This window comes from Anabrus simplex, chromosome 14 (assembly GCF_040414725.1).
Source record: "Anabrus simplex isolate iqAnaSimp1 chromosome 14, ASM4041472v1, whole genome shotgun sequence".
Classification (NCBI taxonomy): Eukaryota; Metazoa; Arthropoda; class Insecta; order Orthoptera; family Tettigoniidae; genus Anabrus; species Anabrus simplex.
This window is the reverse complement of record NC_090278.1, coordinates 75761091-75780876: the sequence shown is the minus strand read 5'-3', so window position 1 is coordinate 75780876 and position 19786 is coordinate 75761091. Positions and strand designations below refer to the sequence as shown.

General features: G+C 38.3%; 1 protein-coding gene across 1 annotated transcript in view; it reads left to right on the top strand.

The window, feature by feature from the left end:
• Positions 1 to 14874: 14874 nt before the first annotated feature.
• The window catches only part of LOC136885323 (zinc finger protein 416), a 58711-nt gene continuing 53799 nt past the window's right edge, over positions 14875 to 19786 (top strand). Inside the window, exon 1 of the mRNA XM_067157835.2 lies at positions 14875 to 15038. Coding sequence (XP_067013936.1) covers positions 14916 to 15038 — 123 coding nt within the window. The 5' untranslated portion in view covers positions 14875 to 14915. The remainder of the gene's footprint in view (positions 15039 to 19786) is intronic.

Below are 19786 nucleotides of genomic sequence, written 5' to 3'. Positions count from 1 at the left end.
ACGACCAGAGGAAGATGTATAGACATTGCTTGGAGTGGGATTTTTTTTAAATGGCAGGAGGATAATCTCTTTCCCAGCTGCAACATAATATTCACTCAAGTATACACAACTGTGTTGAATTATAGCATTTGCATGTAGTCATAGTTAACAAATTATCCATGTGTCGAGAAAAGATGAACTGCATCTAATATACTCGTAACCAGGGCTCGGATTTTTTGACCTAAAAGTGCTGCTCTTTATCACTGACACTGTTCAACATCTATCTCGAAGAAATAATCAATGAAAGTTTTAATGGAAATAGTGGAGTTTGTGTTGGAGGTAGGAGAGTAGAATGTATAAGATTTGCAGATGATATGGTTGTGATGGGAGAAAGCGAACGTGAAATGATACAAAAGTTAGATAAACTCAACATGAAACTAGAATATGGAATGAGAATTAATAAGACCAAAAGTATGATAATTGGAGGAAAAGGTAGAAGTTGTCATATTAGTATAGGAGGAGAAGAAATAGAGCAAGTCAGTAACTTCAAGTATTTGGGAAGTATGATCAGAGATGATATGTATTGCACAACAGAAATTAAGAAAAGAATTGCCAGAGCAAAAGAAGGCTTTAGGAAAAAATCAAAATTATTTTGTGGACCACTAAACAAAGATTTGAGGAAAAGACTTGCTAAGTGTTACATTTGGAGCATAGCGCTGTATGGAGCAGAGACTTGGACATTGAGGAAGAAAGATGAGAGAAGATTGGAGGCACTAGAGATGTGGGTATGGAGGAGAATAGAACGAGTGAAATGGGAAGACCGGGTAAGGAATGAGGAGGTATTACGAAGAGTTGGAGAAGAACGAAGTATGTTACAAACCATTAGGAGAAAAATGAACTGGATCGGACATTGTTTGAGGAGGGACTGTTTACTGAAAGAAGGAATAGAAGGAATGGTGAAAGGCAAACGAGGAAGAGGAAGGAAAAAATATCAAATGTTGGACAATATCCAAGGAAATAAATATTCGGACATGAAAAACTTGGCGCAGGACAGGCAACAGTGGAAGAGGTTCATCCCATGACAAGACCTGCCATAAGGCAGAATACCTAGATAGATAGTGCTAAAAAAGACCTATAAAATTACCTCAAAATTCTCAAAAAATGACCTAAAATGCCAACTGTTTACTGTTAAACACTAAATTATATAAATTTCATTCCTTTGTTTTGGAATCTTTGTTTTCGATAGAAACAAAATGTGAGAAGATTTATAGGTCGTAACTGTTTTGACACCATATAGTTCTGTAAAGAGAAATGATCTGAAAAGGAAAATAACGTCCTTATAAAGATAATTATCCTCCAAACTTCCAAAATATTCAAGTTAACTTTATAGTCCATAGATAGATTAATTAATTAATGGTGTATGGCCTCTGGAGAGGCCTGGTGCAGGTCTTTTTCTTGTAGACGGCCTGTTAGGCGACCTGCATGTCTGTGAAGATGAGGGCCCTACTTAGGATGATTTCTAATGTTGAATACGCCACACACACCCAGCCCTCGAGCCATTGGAATTAACCCATTAAGGTTAAAATCCCCGACCCTTCCGGGAATTGAACCCGGGACCCTCTGAACTGAAGGCCATTACGCTGACCATTCAGCCAACGAGTCGAACCATAGATAGATAAACTGGTTGGATGACATAAAAGATGGATAAATACTTAAAAATCACCAATAAGAAAAAACAAACAATAAAAAATTATGAAATAATTACATGAAGGCAAGAAAGACCTAAAAATAAAATCGGCGGCTGTAACTCGTTCAGAGTATATATAATTAAAAATAAAATATAAGAATGACAAAAAATGACACATTCACATTTCAGTAGTCTAGGGGCATTGAACAGGATTTGTATGTAAGTTACCAATATCTATGATGCACCAATTAAAAGGTGACATGTCATCAAAATTCAAGCACTGTTCATAAGAAATACACTTGCCAAAATACAGAAGCTAATCTGCCATTTGCCTTGAAAAGAAATTAATTTTGTAAGCTGGCTTCAGTATTATTTTCTCCTAGTGCTTAAAGCAAAGGGAAGGGAGAGTATAAAGTCGTATCACCAAGCAGCATGGTGAGACACACACACAATGGTGATGCGTTCATCAGAGTTTGACATTTAGAAATGGATTTGCTATGAGTTTGGTGGTTTTATTAAATATATATTCTTGCTGACTATCCAGCATCCATCAGAATAAAATCTTTCAATATAAGTCTTGAAAGAAGCAAATTATGTTCTGGGATGGTACAATTGCTCTAAAAAGAAAAAATGTAACAGGATGGTTGAGTGTATTTTAAGAAGTAGCAGGATGGCCATCCTAGCCAACCTCAAGCACTGCTTACAAGTAAAGGAGGAACATACTTTGGTCCGTATTGAAAACTAATGTTTGATCAGGTGATAGATTGTGGTATGTTTCAAGCTGTCACAGGAGAGATGGCATGGAATGACATTGGTAGACGAATAAGCTTGTACGGAGCTTTTAAAAGTAGGAAAGATCACAATATGAAAATTAAGTTTGAATTCAAGAGGAGAGATTGGGGGCAAATATTCATTACCAGGCGAGTTGGCTGTAGGGGCGTGCAGCTGTGAGCTTGCATCCGGGAGATAGTGAATTTGAATCCCACAGCTGCTTCCTTCCAACTCCTAGGCCTTTCCTATCCCATCGTCACCATAAGACCTATCTGTGTCAGTGTGATGTAAAGCCACTAGCAAAAAAAAAATCATTTATAGGACGAGAAGTAAGGAATTGGAATAAATTATGAAGGGAAATATTCGATAAATTTACAAATTCTTTGGAAACATTTAGAAAAAGCTAGGTAAACAATTGATAGGGAATCTGCCACTGGGCGACAGTCCTAAATGCAGATCATTGATTGATTGATTGTTTGATTTATTGAGGTTGAGTGATTAACTTTGCTTTACTATAATAATGGAAAACTGCACCTTTTGAAGATAAAACAAAAATGGCACTAATTGCTACCATCCCAAGTGTAGTTTGTCTACATTCACTCCAGGCAAGCTGTCTTGATGGGTCAATAGTTGTGTGTCCAACTCACGATCCCAGGTTCACGGGTTTAAAGGGTAGTCAGTATTTTAAGAACATTTAACTTATCAAAATTCTTGGCGCTCATGTCGTTGGCATGATATATATATCTCTGCTGGAGCTTTCGTATCCATCTGATAGAATTGCTTTTGTTGCTTGAGAGCAGCACAAACAGAATGAAGAATTTTTTATTTTATTTTTTTTACTATTTGCTTTACGTTGCACTGATACATATGATGATGGGATAAGAAAGGGATAGGAGTGGAAAGAAAGCGGCCATGGCCTTAATTATGGAACAGCCCCAGCATTTGCTTGGTGTGAAAATGGATAACCACGGAAAACCATCTTCAGGACTGTCGACAGTATGGTTCGAACCCACTATCTCCCGAATACAAGGTGACAGCTACATGACACAAACAGTGTAGCCACTCTCTCAGTAATGTTGAAATTAATAAGGAGGCTGGCTACATGTTACTACTTTTGAAGGTCTGTAACTTTGAAGCCAAGGCCATAATATTGTTGATGGCTACTACAGGAAATGTTGGGGATAATGGGATGTGTCCTCCAGAGATCTGTGTAATAGAATCCCATGGTGACCTGTGCGTCTGTGAGGATGACATCTAATGTTGAAGATTGCACAAACATCCAGTCCCTGTGCCATAGGAAATTATTCAATGACAGAAATCCCTGACCCAGCCTGGAATCAACCCTGCGACCCTTTGGGGTCAAAGGCCAGGATGTTACCAGTTAGCCATGTGCTCTAAGTACAATACAAGCTCTACACAACATTGTTAATGTTGATCAAACATGTCAAGGCCTAAATGTGGATCAATAAATGCCATCTCAATCCAGTATGAGACCAGTAATTGAACATGAATCACTATATATCTTGTAGACTATCTTAACTTCTAAAGTGTTAGATCTTTCAGTCCTTGTTTGAAATTTGAGGAGTAGTATACACTAGCTAAAATTATTGGAAAGAAATGGAGATAATAAAAATTTCAAACAATAAAATGAGGAAATATTATTTCAAAAACGACAATACGCAAGAACCTTGTTTATCCGGCCCTTATTGATCCGGATCTCCGGTTTATCCGGCTCGAAAATAATAAAAATTTACTTTTACTTGTACAGTATTTCTTTTACGGGGTCGATTCTTCTTGAATGTCTTTTCTGCCAAGGATAGTTAAGGACAGAAATGGGAAGTAAGTCAGCTGTGGTCTATCAAAGGTACCATCCCCGGCATTCGCCTGGAATTGACAATGGGAAACCATGGACTCTTCTGAGTTCCTTGACACATTTGCACACATTCCCGGATGCTTGGACGTAGATGTGAACGACGTAAGTGACTCGTTGGAAAATGACTGTAATTCAGGCTACGGCATGATGATAGGTGAATAAATTATTGCCTCTAGTTCCGCAGCAGGTAATGACTAGAGTGATGGTGAATTCGAAGATGAAACCGGCACTCCATCAGAAGAAACAATGACTCGTGCAGATGAAACAATGCAGCTGGACAAACTGATGGCCTATTTAGAATCCCTGGACAAACTGATGGCCTGTTTAGAATCCCAGACTGAAACCACACCGACAGAACTGATGTTAATAAAACATCTTTGTGATCGTGCTGCACGCAAACGCTATACAAATATAAGACATTAAGGTTCACATTATTTTAGTGCATAAAAGTCATAAATGTAAGAAAAATGTTCTTCAATTTTTTTGCACAATTAAAAAAAGGTATTACTGTACGACTTCATGTTAATATATAACATGCACTGTATTTGTTTATTTAGTTTTTCCTGATTATCCGGATTTTCGATAATCTGGATCAGTTCCAGTCCCACTTAATCTGGATAAATGAGGTTCTTGTGTACTATGTACAATTCATCCTAAAGAATAATAGGTACAAATGCTTGTTGAAACAAACCTTGAAAGATCTTACACCTACAGTTATGAAAACTATATTTGATATATTCTCCTTTCCTCTTCTCTACTTTTCTATAATTTAAATGAGGATCATTCAAATATTACTGGATGGATAAGGCCTCTATAACTAATACAAATGCATTTTAAAGAAATACTATTATTTTTAATAATGGTCAGTTAATAGTAACAGTTTTCATAGTCCCTATTTGAAAAATCATCTAGTTCACAACTTGGTCCAAAATGTTTGTCCATTTGTATCTTAGTTTCAAGTGTTATCCACTTCATAAACTCGAATATATATACATACTGTATGAGCTACTATTTTTCTGTATATTGAAGATAATACAGTACACTAGGGAATATTTTATGCAACAAATCTAGTTTTAAGTTTGCTGTAGAGAAAGCATTAAGTTGGCAGCAACACCCAGACCAGATCATTGACACGGCCTTCAATGGAAAAGGCAAAGGGTATTTGAAGGGAAGATAGTCTCAGGAAGGTTATTATTGAACATTATGCATTGTGATGGTGGTTATTATTGTTTTAAGAGGAAGTACAACTGGGTAGCCATCCTCTATATAACACTAATCTGATTGGGAAAATATGGAAGGGGTTCAACACTTCGAAAAATGAAGGTGTCGGCCAAGGAAAGACAAGGGCCATGAAGGGTGTGAAAATGAAAGACACCGGGCTAAGTGGCTCAGACAGTTGAGGCACTGGCCTTCTGACCCCAACTTGGCAAGTTCAAACCCGGTTCAGTCCAGTGGTATTTGAAGGTGTTGAGATAAGTCATCCTTGTGTCGGTAGATTTACTGGCATGTAAAAGAACTTCTGGGGACAAAATTGTCACCTCAACTTTTCTGAAAACCATCAAAAAAGTAGTTAGTGGAACATAACATTTTTTTTAAATGCAAGACTCCCTACGCTTTGATACGTAATAATGTCGGAGTTGGTAAAGAACAAGAATTGACCAAAGGAGGTCATACAGGATAGATGAAAGTAAGGAGCCTGGCACAAGTAAGGGGAAGCAATGTCAAGACTCAGCTGAGGGCTCCGTAACCGCCAACTCACGCTCCCAAGTTAGGAGCTCCTGGGGCCCCTTTTAGTCGCCTCTTACAACAGGCGAGGTATACTGTGGATGTTATTCTGCCACCCCCACCCACAGAGGATTATTGTGCGTGGGTTTAGGCAAAATACCGATGACAGTACAATAGAATACGTGTTCACCATTGACAAGTTTTTTATTTTTCCTCGTGAAGATGATCATTTTAAGGAAAATGTGAAAATAAAATTTTGCATTTGTTTTCCTGATTCCACGTATACAAATTATGATAACTGTACGTGCTTTCATACATGAATTTCTTGCAGCTAGTTCAGTTCACAATCTTCTATTTTAACAGACAAAAAGCTTGATCAAACGTCATCAAGTACAAGAAAATCAATGTGCAAGGTAGCACACGAGTCCAGAATTTCTACAGCAGATAAAGCTATAAGGAAATATCTTCAGTTTTAACCCCCCTCTAAAATGACTGTGGTTCAAGAATTAAGATGGACTAATCACACACCGAGGTTGCAATATGCGGAATGGTTAGAGAGATTCATAAATCAGCATGAATTGAAGTTGTAAATAAGTTATTTTATTGATAAGGCATGGTTTCAATTACCTGACTGTTTTGTTAAAAGCACATGTTTGTGCTACCATCTTAACTGTCGTTTCTATCACTCTCAAACAAAGAACCAGTGCAGAGAAGCTTCCCTGTTGCACTATATTTTAATTTTTAACTGAAGTGAAATGGATTAGGTTCTTCAAACTATTACAGTAAATCATTATAAATAATCCGTGTAAAAATAGCTACTCCAGTACTTTGTTGGTTTGACAAAAATCTCCTCTCAAGCATTTCTTAGATCATGCTTGCATATGTAGTCTCAAGAAAATGTTCATCTCTCTATGGGAATTAGTAATTCACCATAACTTTGAAGCATATAAGAAAAAATTAGCAGCAAACCGTGATTTAAAATTGTACCAAAAAAGTTTTTCAAAGGCAGAAAAAAATCTATTCGACACTCCATGTTGTATGATGTTGGCAGGTAAAAGAGCTCTGGTGACACATTTTGTGTTTACCTGACAACATTTATTAAAGCTCAAGTCATAGACACCCAAGGGAGATTCGATTTACTCTGCCATCTAGTAGGCATAGAGTAAACTCATACTTGCCAACTTTACAAAACCAAAAATCAGGAGATTTTGATATGAAAATCAGGAGATACAATTGGTTAAAACTGCTTACTCTACATGTCTTGCGCAATACAGGAGTAGCCTACTATGGTGTTGCTATACGAGGCTACAAGACTAAAAGTTACACATCTCTATTCCCTCGCAGGAAATATGTGAGTGAGATGATCGGTCTCTGATAAGCCAGTGTCAGACCTAAGACAAAACGCTGGTTAATAGAGCAAACGCCTGAAAATTCTTAAATCTGATATGTTTTTGACATGCTCTATTGGTGAAAAATATCTAATTCCCTCCATGGGAATTTAGAATTTTCCACTCTGATAAGCCTTCCGAAAATAGTATGAACTCTTGCTCCACACATGTGAATCAGTCTCGCTTAGATGCCATTACTCAGCAAATGCATAAATATATTGCATCACGCACCCGCACGATTATGCGAAGTGCAATGCTATTTTTGTCAAGTAATAAATTAAAATTTGCCAGAATTGTCTCCAAATGACTCCTAAAAACTCTAGAAAATTCACTAGTCGCTATCTTTGAAATTCTGTCACTAAATTACTAAAAAAGGCTGTAAATCTAATGAGTAGTCTCTAGAATCAACTAGACTGATGTGAACGAACACGAACATAGCGCGCAAGAACAAGAGATTGACAATCGATATATGCGTCGTGATATACAGGTTTCAATAAATATTGCACATTCGCGCATTTCTTATATTAAAAAGCGTCAATATTTCATTTGAAAACTGCCAATGACTTCCGGCCACTGGCATACAAAGCTGAAATGGTGGGATTTGCTAGGGGCTTTACGTCGCACCGACACAGATAGGTCTTATGGTGACGATGGGATAGGAAAGGCCTAGGAGTTGGAAGGAATCGGCCATGGCCTTAATTAAGGTACAGCCCCAGCATTTGCCTGGTGTGAAAATGGTGGGATTTGAAAACAACTGAAGTTCACCAAAAAAATAAACTATAATCTGGAGAAAGAATAATCAGGATGCAGGAAAAGCTATCGAAAATCGGGAGTCTTCCGCCTAAATTGGGAAAGTTGGCAGGTATGGTGAAATGGAAAGTTAAAATTGACAAGCAAGCAACAAGATGGCGTGAAATTAAAATGTTTGCGCACTGTAGTTGAAGCCATATAATTATCATCACCACTGTAATTTAACTCCAAAGCTTTTCAGTCTGTCAAACACCAGTAACACTTGGTAACACCATACCTGTAAAAAAACACTATTAAAGAAAATGTTTGACTGATCAACTCTTCAGAAGATCGAGTAGGTAAGAATAACCTAGTTGACGAGCTTTTAATCTGCATTTACTATAAAGCTGGAAAGCTGCACAATTCTGGGATTCAAGAGGTTTCTCCACCAATTTTTTGGTTACTGAACCCTCTCCCAGGCCATAATAATTGCAACAAAATTCCTAGATAACAAAGCATTTTAAATCAACTTTAATCAATCCTCGCAAAATATGCCCAGTGTGTGTGTGTATGTGTTGTTGCCAGCTGTGCTCTTGATTTCCTGCAGGTTAGTGTTTCAACTAGTTCAGACATGAGAAACAATTTAAAATGATGAAATTGCTAATAACTTTACTTCTGTATTGAAAAACATTTATGTAAATGTTGACTTCAAACTTAATAGTATGTTGAGAACTTGATCCAGAAAGAGATACCAAGAGAACTACTGTCTTACAATCTGTAGCGTTCTCTGTTTTTAGGAAAGGCAGTTAAAATATGGTCCATTGTGTAATACTTCAACGTCCTTATTTTACATGTTTTATTTTTTTAAATGTAATTTTCCTGGATATAAAATTTTATTAAACTATCTTGTGTAATTACCATCCTTGCCTTAAGAGCTTTTGCCCTGGTGGAAGAAGTAAAAATTATTAATTGTATTTGTAGCATCCTCCAAAATTTTGTAATTTATTTTTGTGAGTATGAAATGTGAGTAAGAATAAACTCAACTGAAGTCAAGTGCTTATTCAACTCAACTGAAGTCAAGTGCTTATTCTTCCTCAAGTTGAGAATTGTTGATAAAGTAATCTAGTTTCTAAGAATGCTATGGTGTAAGTTGTTGCTACTTGGTTTCATTAAAAGCACAAGACAATTTAAAATCTTATTTCATATGTTAAACATTGTCCTTGATATTACCTGTTTCCCTAATTTCCCTCATGAAGATTTCCTTGCCAAAGCTTTACAGTATCTACACAGTGGAGCTTGTTGCCATCTTGAAACTTGTCAGTGTTTAGTCATGTCAACATAAAAACCGAATGGGCTCTGGTATCAAAGAATTGGCGCCTAACTTTGTATACCTCATTCCATGCTTTGGTCTTTTGTAATAAAACGTTTCTCGTCTAACTCTTTGATGTACATTGGTTCAATATGGACTTTGCCAATTAACTTGCATAGTTCCATTATTGAGGGCTGTGAAAAAGAAGCAGCCATCCGGAAAGAAGTGAGGCAGGGTTGCAGTTTGTCTCCACTCCTTGTAATACTTATACACTGCTTACACAAAAAGAGTCATAACTTTGGTATGAACTATCGTACGCCTACACACATGCTGTTTCACATCCATGGTGTTCTGCAAGGTTGTTTTGTGTATCCCTTGGTGACATTAATGTGGTGGAATATTGAAATCAAGTACATAACCCTCCAGACGTAGCAGTTACCTTTGTGACGTACGGCATGGTCTGTCAGTGCTGCGTGAGCTGTCGTATTGGTAAGCAGTACAGGCAGGATAGAGCAGAAGACATGGGAAGGCATTTACAATCAGAAAAAGTCATGCGTGCAGTAACCCTCTTGCAGGAAGGACGCACTCAGCGTTACATAGCAGAACGTCTTGGAGTGTCTCAACCAGTCGTCTGCAGGTTGTGGCAGCGATATCAGGAGCTACACAATGTCAATCGGTGACCTGATTCAGGGAGAAAACGGATAACTCCAGCTGAGGACCGATTTCTTCATTTACAGGCCCTCCGAAATCGCCGCAGTACAGCCAGGAACCTATGAGGTGAGCTAATTATTGCACATGGGATTCGTCAGTACACAGACAGACCACATTAGACTAGGGGAAGGTCGGCTCAATTCCCGGAGATCACTTAAAGTGGCTCGGTTTACCCCTCGTCACCGAAGATGCTCCCTGTAGTTTGCACAACAGCATGTCAACGTCAACTGGCAACTCCGACACTGGACTCGAGTATTTTTTGCCGATGAAACAGTAACCAGTTTACCTTTTCACCCTCAACGCCTCTCTTCCTGTTGGTGATGACGCCTCCTATTGCCCATGTACCTACAAAATCTTCCTTTACAATTTGGAAGACTTGTAAAGGATTTATATTTCTGCAAAAGTTCATTATTTTAATGTAATCTTCTGGCATATAGAGACATTGCTGGAAGTTTACTGCAGACTCAAAATCACCAAATTCTGAGTGATATTTCAGGAAACTGTGCCCAGGAAGGAGAAAGCGATGAGTGATAGTCAGTAGGCTAGGATGATCTTCTAGAATAGTTTTCAACAAAAAAGCTATTTTTGTATTTCGATTCTGGCCCCCAAATGAATCTGACCAGAGAGTCAAATGTGTTTTGTCTGGAGATACATGAGCCAGTATGTGTTTTCTTAAACACGATCCATCTTCTTGGGCTCCTCTTCCAGCATCTCCTTCCACCCACACATAACAAAATCCTTTGTCCTTAGAATCATGAATACCACAGTTATACAACCAAGGTTGGCGTTTATAAAAGACCATATTTGTTGTCACCCGGCGGCCCCAGGTTCGATTCCCGGATGGGTCAGGGGTTTCTTCCTTTTCTTGGTCGGCCATCAAAAATAGCACTGCTAGTGTCCAATTCCATCTCCACATCTGATGTCCCTGTGTCTCCTTGTGGGGCGAAATTATTGCAGCTACCGGTTTCCAGCATTTCAACACAATTTTGGCATTAAATATTTCCTGATGTTCTAGGAAGTATTTCATTTATAATAGAAATATTGTTTAACAGAATACTGTTACCTGGACACTTGTGGCACTAGCGTGGAATATCATCACAGTCTTTCTGAGGCTTTTCATTAGAAAAGCCTTCTTTTAACACATACATCTTTGCCATAGTGGCTTATTTCCCCAACATTACCTAATTTGGTTTCTATTAATTCACACAACTCAGGGTCGGACACTTCGATTTCAACAGATTCCTGAGCTGTTCTGTCAGAACTATTACCGGCACTCAAATTTGACATTAAATCATCAAATGTGACGACTTCAATCGAACCATTTGCGCATTGTTTTCCAACTGGAAGTGAAATATCGCTAGGAAGAAGGTCCTGGTTGACTGAAGGTGAAAATGTATAAAATGTATTACTTTCACAGTTCATCATGTCCGTTTTAGGTCGATCAAATTAATCGTGTAAATCAGAACACCTCCGCCGCGTTCAGTATGTATAAGAAAATTGGTTTGAAAGTGTTGTGCGTGATTAGTTACTTCTTGAATGCGGTGTTCAGCATACTCTTTGTCAGAAGGCACATCTTGTAGCGATGCCTAAAAAGGATATTTAAAGCGTTAAATATCCGATTATAAACCATAGTATTCCATCCGTTGTAATAGGAATATGAAAAACCTACCTTACCATTTTCATAACAGTTATCCCTAATGCTTATGCATGTTTAGAGCTTACTAGGAGATTTGTAAATACTGCAGCAGTTATTAAACAATACAGAAGTTTGATTATAAAGAAGGAAATATGCATTCTTAGACACACAAACCCGCCCAAATATACTGCAGCTGCTAAACAATTCAGATGACGAATACAGTATTAAGTAAAAGAATCTTCATTCTTAAACAAAAAACCCACCAGAACTAAGCATCAACATTAAGAACCAATGCATTTATAGACCAAGTGACAGCTTTGGTCTATAATTGCAGAATGTTTAGTCGGTTGGTCTTCTATTGCCTTTTAAGATGATACTTGGTCTTCAAGTGCAAAACACAGTAATGGACTTAGATCGTGTGGTGCTTAGGTTTTTCTATTTTACGGGAAATTTTACTGAAGAAAGGTGGCACTTCTTATTTTTATATGGAAGTTTGAAGTCTTTGCCATCAGAATGCAGGAAAAGCCTGAAATTAGCAAATTGCTGCTTAGTCTACGAATGCATAACTATGTCCAGTTGGAATTCAAGAGGAAAAATTGGGGCAAATGTTAGTTTATAGGAAGAGGAATTAGGGATTGGAATAATTTACCAAGGGAGATGTTCAAAAAATTTCCAAATTCTTTTGCAATTATTTAAGAAAAGGCTATGAAAATATACAGAATCTGCCACCTGGGCAACTGCCCTAAATGCAGATCATTGATGACTGATAAATGCCCTGATCCGACAGGTGCTGGATAATGGGAAAGGATGATGATGATGATAATAATAGAAATTATAAATACCTTACTATTTTGTTAAGGAGAAAACCGTTCTTTTTCGAGTGTTGACTCAGTTAACAATGTATAGACTCAGTTAACAGTTTAAGATTTTCCAGTCTGTTGAAATTGTTACATTAAACAACTATGTTATTATGAATAATTTACTTCATATCCTATCAACTTTCTTCATGGCATAAGAAGAAGCCTGACTTTCATGACCATCCCTGCCCTTTACTTGTAATGTTTGGACGACCATTTATTTATTTATTTATTTATAAAAAACATTTAAGCTCTGGCTTTTTTAATCGCAAAATTGCAAGCGTTTCGCCCAAGTGTAGCAGTGGGGTCATCAATTGGATTGCTACACCTTTTCAAGACGCTGGCAGGCTAGTGCGCTGTTGAGACACCACTGCAAGGACAATTGCAATCGATGAAATTAAATTATGGTTTCCTTTTAGGAACCTTGTTTTTGATATATATTTATTACTAGCTGATGTACTCGTGCTTCGCCACAGAATTCTAGGTTAGGTAGTGTACATGTTGTGAGCAAGACTATTAAATTGCATAGCTCTTAATGTTACCCTAGAAACGCTACAGGGAAATCACCAAACGTCTTTTCTCATATGAAGACTGGGTTAGGGAAATTTACAGCGCAATGGTAGGCCCGCTTGTCTACCATCAGTCACAATCAGGTTGGGGAATTGCATTACAGTGGCAGACACTCACTCTCCACCTGCCTGTTTAAACTACAATATTTCATCCAGAGAGAATAAAATTGTTTATAACTTAGACTGTAGTTTCTTGTTCCCCGACTCTATATACCGATTTTTATTAAATTCTGTTAATCCATTTTCTCGTGGCTCGGCGTTGACATGGACTTAGCAACAAAAATACAAATTCATAAATATCTGTGTTATCATAGCCGGTATCGTAACAATGTATGACCAATTGTCGGAAATTTAATTCTATATAATTTTAGTTATGTAGGATTTGAATTATAACACAGTAGAGGTTTCCACCTATTCAATACTAAAATGTATTTACAATATTTTAAATTACATGGGACTAGTTTCGACCCTCCTAGGGGTCATCATCAGCCATATTAAAGCATAAACAATTTTTGGCGAAATCTTAAAACATTTTATCTTAACGGTGAGAATCTTATGGATTTATAATTTACAATGTGAAGTGTGGTAGATGAAATGAGAAATGTTACGCGTGATACAGGTGAGTAATAGTTAATACAAGTAAATAATACATACCTACTAAGAAGTCTGGAACAAAGTACAAATGGAGTGCTCTGTGTTGTAAAAATTATAAACAATTTTTGGCGAAATCCTAAAACATGCTATTTTAACGGTAAGAATCTTATGAATTTATAATTTACAATGTAAAGTGTGGTAGATGAAATGAGAAATGTTATGTGTGATACAGGTGAGTAATAGTTAATACAAGTAAATAATACATACTAAGAAGTCTGGAACAAAGTACAAATGGAGTGCTGTAGCCTTAATTAATTTGCCTGGTATGAAAATAGGAAATCACAGAAAATCATCTTCAGGGCTGCCGACTGTGGGTGCGAAGAAAAAGAAAAAACAGGTGATATCCTGAAAGGAAAGCTTTTCATTTAATTACTGTATGTTCCTCTAGCAGCAGATTTAACAACTAGGTTCTGTTTTAGAATAAAATGCAGTACAGTATTACTTTGATTTGAACGACTTATGGCAATGACCAACCAGAGGAGTGCGACAGGCTTCGGCAGCCGGCACAATTCCTAACCTCGCCGCTAGATGGGGGCTTCATTCATTCCATTCCTGACCCGGACGAATGAGTGGAAACAGGCTGTGGGTTTTCGTTATGGTAATGACCAAGTACAATCATGCTTTACTGAAAACCTCCTTTCCCTGGTCCAATACGGTATATTGGATGTTGATACATCAAGAAATTTGTCGTAAATGTCGTACTTCCTACAAGATATACAGTTTCAGTTTTTAGAGCTTTATAACTGGCCACTTTTTATGTAACTACGTTCGGTAAAATCGTCCCGTGAGAACAAAGATTCCGATGATTTGATACCTCGAAGGGAAGGAATCCTTTTTTTAAACTTTTTTACTTTGAGGGAAAATGGCGTACTCCGCGAACGCCATCTGTAATAAGCGTCTAAAAAATGAGCATCTGAAATGTCGAAGTATCTAAAATGTTTATATGTGTATTTTGTATTTATTACGTTGTTGTAGGTGATGTTTTTTAAAAGACTGCTCGATAATGTAACAATAGTGTTTGGATGACATGGCGAATGCCAGTTTATGCCGTTTGTGCGCTGTGCAGAAAGATAGCTTTGTTGGTATCTATGAAGAGGAGGGCCATAAGTTGAATCTCGAAACTAAAATCACCAAATGCTTACAGATTGAGGTGAGAGGTTATGTTGTTCTCCCTTGTATTTTCTGCTTTCATGGATTGAAAATAAACTGTAAAGATTCTTCAGAATGAAATATAAAATATTTCCACCCCACCGCCTTCGCGATACTACAAAGACGTTTTACTCCAATCAGTTTGACAATTGCATTTTGACATTTGTGGTTACATTCGCTGTACGTACAGTCCGGTTCGAAGATTGTCTTCGTTCCCGATTTTGCTGTTACCATTTGAATTCATAGAATTTATTATGAATTGTTTTCTCATCATAATTCGCATCTAGGGATTAAAATAACTTGAAGATTATAATACCTGGGCCTAAATTAGGCCTCTGTGAATGAATGTCTCTTTTAAAATATGAATTGCCTGTTAACTCAAAAGTACACTTTACATATAGAAAAGAGTTTTAATCGCGCACACTGAAATTGTGCCTAGTCAGTGGACATTACTGTCTGGTATTCTCGTATTTATCTCTATTTTTATAGAATTAACTGATAAAATACTGTATGAGCACTTGCCTGTAAGTTCTGGGCTGTACAGAGGTAGCACGTTTGCTTGTTACCTGAAAGGAAAGATAGTGGATCTAATATACATTATAAGTTAATTGCAGACTTACAGATGTCCTTTCAAATTCACGACTTTGTTTATGGCAGTTTCATCTCACTGTGATAGTTTATTTTGACTGAGCATATTTGTAAAATATCCTGTACATCGTAGTTAGGCCTTACTAAAGCTGTGTAAGTAGCCAAGCAGAATTGATGAAACATTTGGTAATCATAGGGCCCCTCCTAAGTCCGTCGTTGCTTCCTTACTCCTATCATATATCTCATTCACCATCCCCTTTGTCAACTCTTCTGACTCCACTGCTGTTAACTTACTTTACTCTAGGATCGGAGTACTCAGCTTAAAGTGCTCAATGCATGTAGGATTTTTCAAAGTGAAAGTCATGTCCCTGTGGGTTTGCATTCCTTATAAAACAGCTTGTCCCTTGGCTTAACAATCACAAGATTAGCAGTTGTTTAACTCAGTATGATGCTATGCTATTTAAATAGGAGATATGCATTGGTGCCATTTAGGTTGCCTGCATGTCAATTTTGACATTCAGGGGAAACAGATCTGTTGGGTGATCTATGGCAAAATTTTAAAAAAACACCAAATGTGTCACCAGAGATCTTTTACACACTGACAAGTAAAATTGAATGGACAAAGGTGGGATGTTGAAACCTACAACTTTCAGTCTCTTCTATTAACACATTTGCTCTCAACCCACTCCGTGGGTACTTAATCATGCACCCCAGCAATTTTTAGATGCCACCTTGACTCGCTAGATAACATATAACACATGGCTTTACTTAGTAGCACTCTATAGCTTACTATAAACCCCAAAAATCTGAATCATGTGATGATCTAGTGTGATTTATTTTTATTTATTTTATTTTTTTTTACTTGCCATGACTATTCACTGTATCACTCAGCACCACTTGAATTCCAATCTCGCATTTCATAGACCTTGGGACTGGCATGTGTTTATTTAGATCACATCCTACAGTGCAGGAAATTACCCCAACCTTTAGTAAAATGTTCCATCTGCCCGCTATCTAGGCATGCCTGATAATTGCATTCTCAAGTAAGTGTTTTACTCTTAGTAACAGTGGGTAAACGTTGTTTGGGAGGTTAGAGGAAGCGATTTAAGGACGTAATTAAGGCTAACATGAAGATATGCCACATTGATGTTAACAACTGGAAGACCTTAGCCCTCAACCGTTCATCCTGGAGATCACTAGTTCATCGCGGTACACTACTTTTGAAGAAAACTGTAGGCAAGTAGCGCATAATAAGAGGCAACGTAGAAAAGAAAACGACAGAAATAGGAGTATAGTGGCTGCTACAGCTAGGGCTATCTGCCATTTCTGTGGCAAATTGTTTGCTTCTCTTATTGGGCTGTACAGTCACCTACAGAAGCACAGACGAAGAGGAGTTCTGTTTGGAAGACGTACCTACTCCTTTTCGAGTGTTTGCTGTTGTATTGTATCTACCGGCAAACTGATGTACCGTGTCATCTAACGTACATTTGAAATTAAAACCTTGGCTGGAATTCAAATCCGACTAAGTTTGGACAATGTATTTTACACACGTGAATTCTAATCTGAATTTTTTAAGAGGAATTTGATATTTTCTCTTATATTTAATGCCCTCAGTCAGTTTACTAAGAATGTTCTCCTTCTTGGCTGAGTGGTCAGCATAGTAGTCATTGGTTCAGAGGTTCCCAGGTTTTGATTCCCAACCAGGTCAGGGATTTTAGCCATGCATAGTTTGGTAGATGGCCACTTGTATTTGTCTTAAACTACACATCTTCATACCACACCACACTACCATCCTTCACAGAAACACTCAGTAATGAGGACATCACATCCTTCCACATAGGTTTGCAGTCAGGAAAGGCATCCAGCTGTAAAACTAGTTAAATTCACATACAGTGCTGACCCCATGGGGGAAAATCCTGGAAGCAAAAAGAATCAGTTTAATAATACATACATACATACATACATACATACATACATACATACATACATACATACATACATCGGTCTTCATTGTAGACTGCTATGCTTTTCAGTGTTTATTCTGCAAGCTTCTATGAATGAAGTAAGTGCCTCCACTCTCCTGTATTACCAACTAAGTTAACTCTATAACCTTGATAAGTTCCACACCTCTTATCATTCAAAAGTGAGTCCAACCATTGTCACCTTGGTCACCCTCTGCTTCTCTTCCCCTCTATGGCTGAACTCATTATTCTCCTAGGCAACCTATCCTTCTCTATACTCTGGGCTGAGTGGCTCAGATGGTTGAGGTGCTGGCCTCCTGACCCAAGCTTGGCAGGGTCGATGCTGACTCAGTCCGGTGGTATTTGAAGATGCTAAGATAGGTGAACCTCGTGTCAGCTCCCTCTGTGGGTGGGGGCAGTAGAATAACACCCACTGTATTCCCTGCCTGCCGTAAGAGGCGACTAAAAGGGGCCCCACGGGCTCTGAACTTTTGAGCGTGGGTTGGCGTCCACGGGGTCTTTAGCTGAATTCTGGCAATGCTTCCACTTACTTGTGCCAGGCTCCTCACTTTCACCTATCCTATTCAACCTCCCATGGTCAACTCTTGTTCTTTTCTGACCCCGACGATATTAGAGTACTCGAAGCCTAGGGAGTCATTCATATTCATGCCCTTCGTGGCCCTTTTCTTTCTTTGGCCGATAACTTCATTTTTCAAAGTGTCGGATCCCTTAGAGGATGGTTGCCTAGTTGTATTTCCTCTTAAAGCAATAATCACCACCAACACCACCCCGTGTCAGAAGATTTACTGGCACATAAAAAAACTCCTGCGGGCTAAATTCTAGCACCTCAGCATCTTCAGAAACAGTAAAAGTAGTTAGTGGGATATAAAGCCAGTAACATTATTAATATTATCCTTCTCCGTACTCTCATACGACAACCCCACCACCATTTCGCCTTTGGATGGGGGAATAGATTACATCCAGATTATCCCTTACCTGTCGGAAGAGGTTATTAAAGGGACACCCCCAGCACACGTTCGACTTAGTTGTTGATTTGCAAACCATCAACCTCATGGTCCGTACCAATGTGTTATACAACTGTGTGTATGTTTAGTCCTCAGCCCGAAGGCTGATTGGATCCTCAACAGCTCCGCCATCAGCTGTCATAGATGGCCTGGGCATCACTGAAGAGGCGTACTAGGGAAATGAGGAGCGAGGTGCATCCGGGAGATAGTAGGTTCGAATCCCACTATCGGCAGCCCTGAAAATGGTTTTCCGTGGTTTCCCATTTTCACACCAGGCAAATGCTGGGGCTGTGCCTTAATTAAGGCCACGGCCGCTTCCTTCCAACTCCTAGGCCTTTCCTGTCCCATCGTCGCCATAAGACCTATCTGTGTCGGTGCGACGTAAAGCCCCTAGCAAAAAAAAAAAAAAAAAAAAAAAGAGGAGCGAGGTAGTTTCCCGTTGCTTTCCTCACCGAGCCAGAAGTTGCTATTACATATCAGTCTGCCAAGCCCACTGAAATGCATGCACCAACCGACCCTGTGAGCAATATTTTCACACCATTCATAGCAGGGACTGGCTGCAGAAGGAATGGCATTACTAGCATCACTCATACCTCAGTCACTTTCATTTTGTCAAAGCCAAGGATAAAGCTGAGACAGATCACTGAAAGTAACAAAATTGCTCTAGCCCATACCAGAAGACATAGTGCACTGTAAACACTACATCTTGCCAGCAAAGGCACGTTATACAACTAATAGAAGTAAACCAATGAATCTCCCAATCGGTACAATATATATTTTGCCTTAGCCAAATTTACAATTCAGTAGTACATGTTTCGTTTTGTAACTAAATATCATCAGCTACAACGTGTTTAGGTGACATAATTAAAGGGTATAAAAACATATTCTTCTCATATTAGTCTTAAAACATCACAACACCATAAATACTCTGACTTTGTTAAGCCCTGGGGTGGGGAGGTAAACGAAATTAACTATATCTGGTCTTGGATAAAAAACTTACTGCCTAAAACACTTGCGATAACATATCCAAATATTTTTAAAAATATTGTCCTCGTGTTAACGTGGATTATTGGTTTACTTCACTTAGTTGTAGATCACGGGCCCTCTAGTTGAGTCTGATATTGCCTCCACTTACTTGTGTAGACTCCTTACTTTCCGCTTTCCTAATACCAATA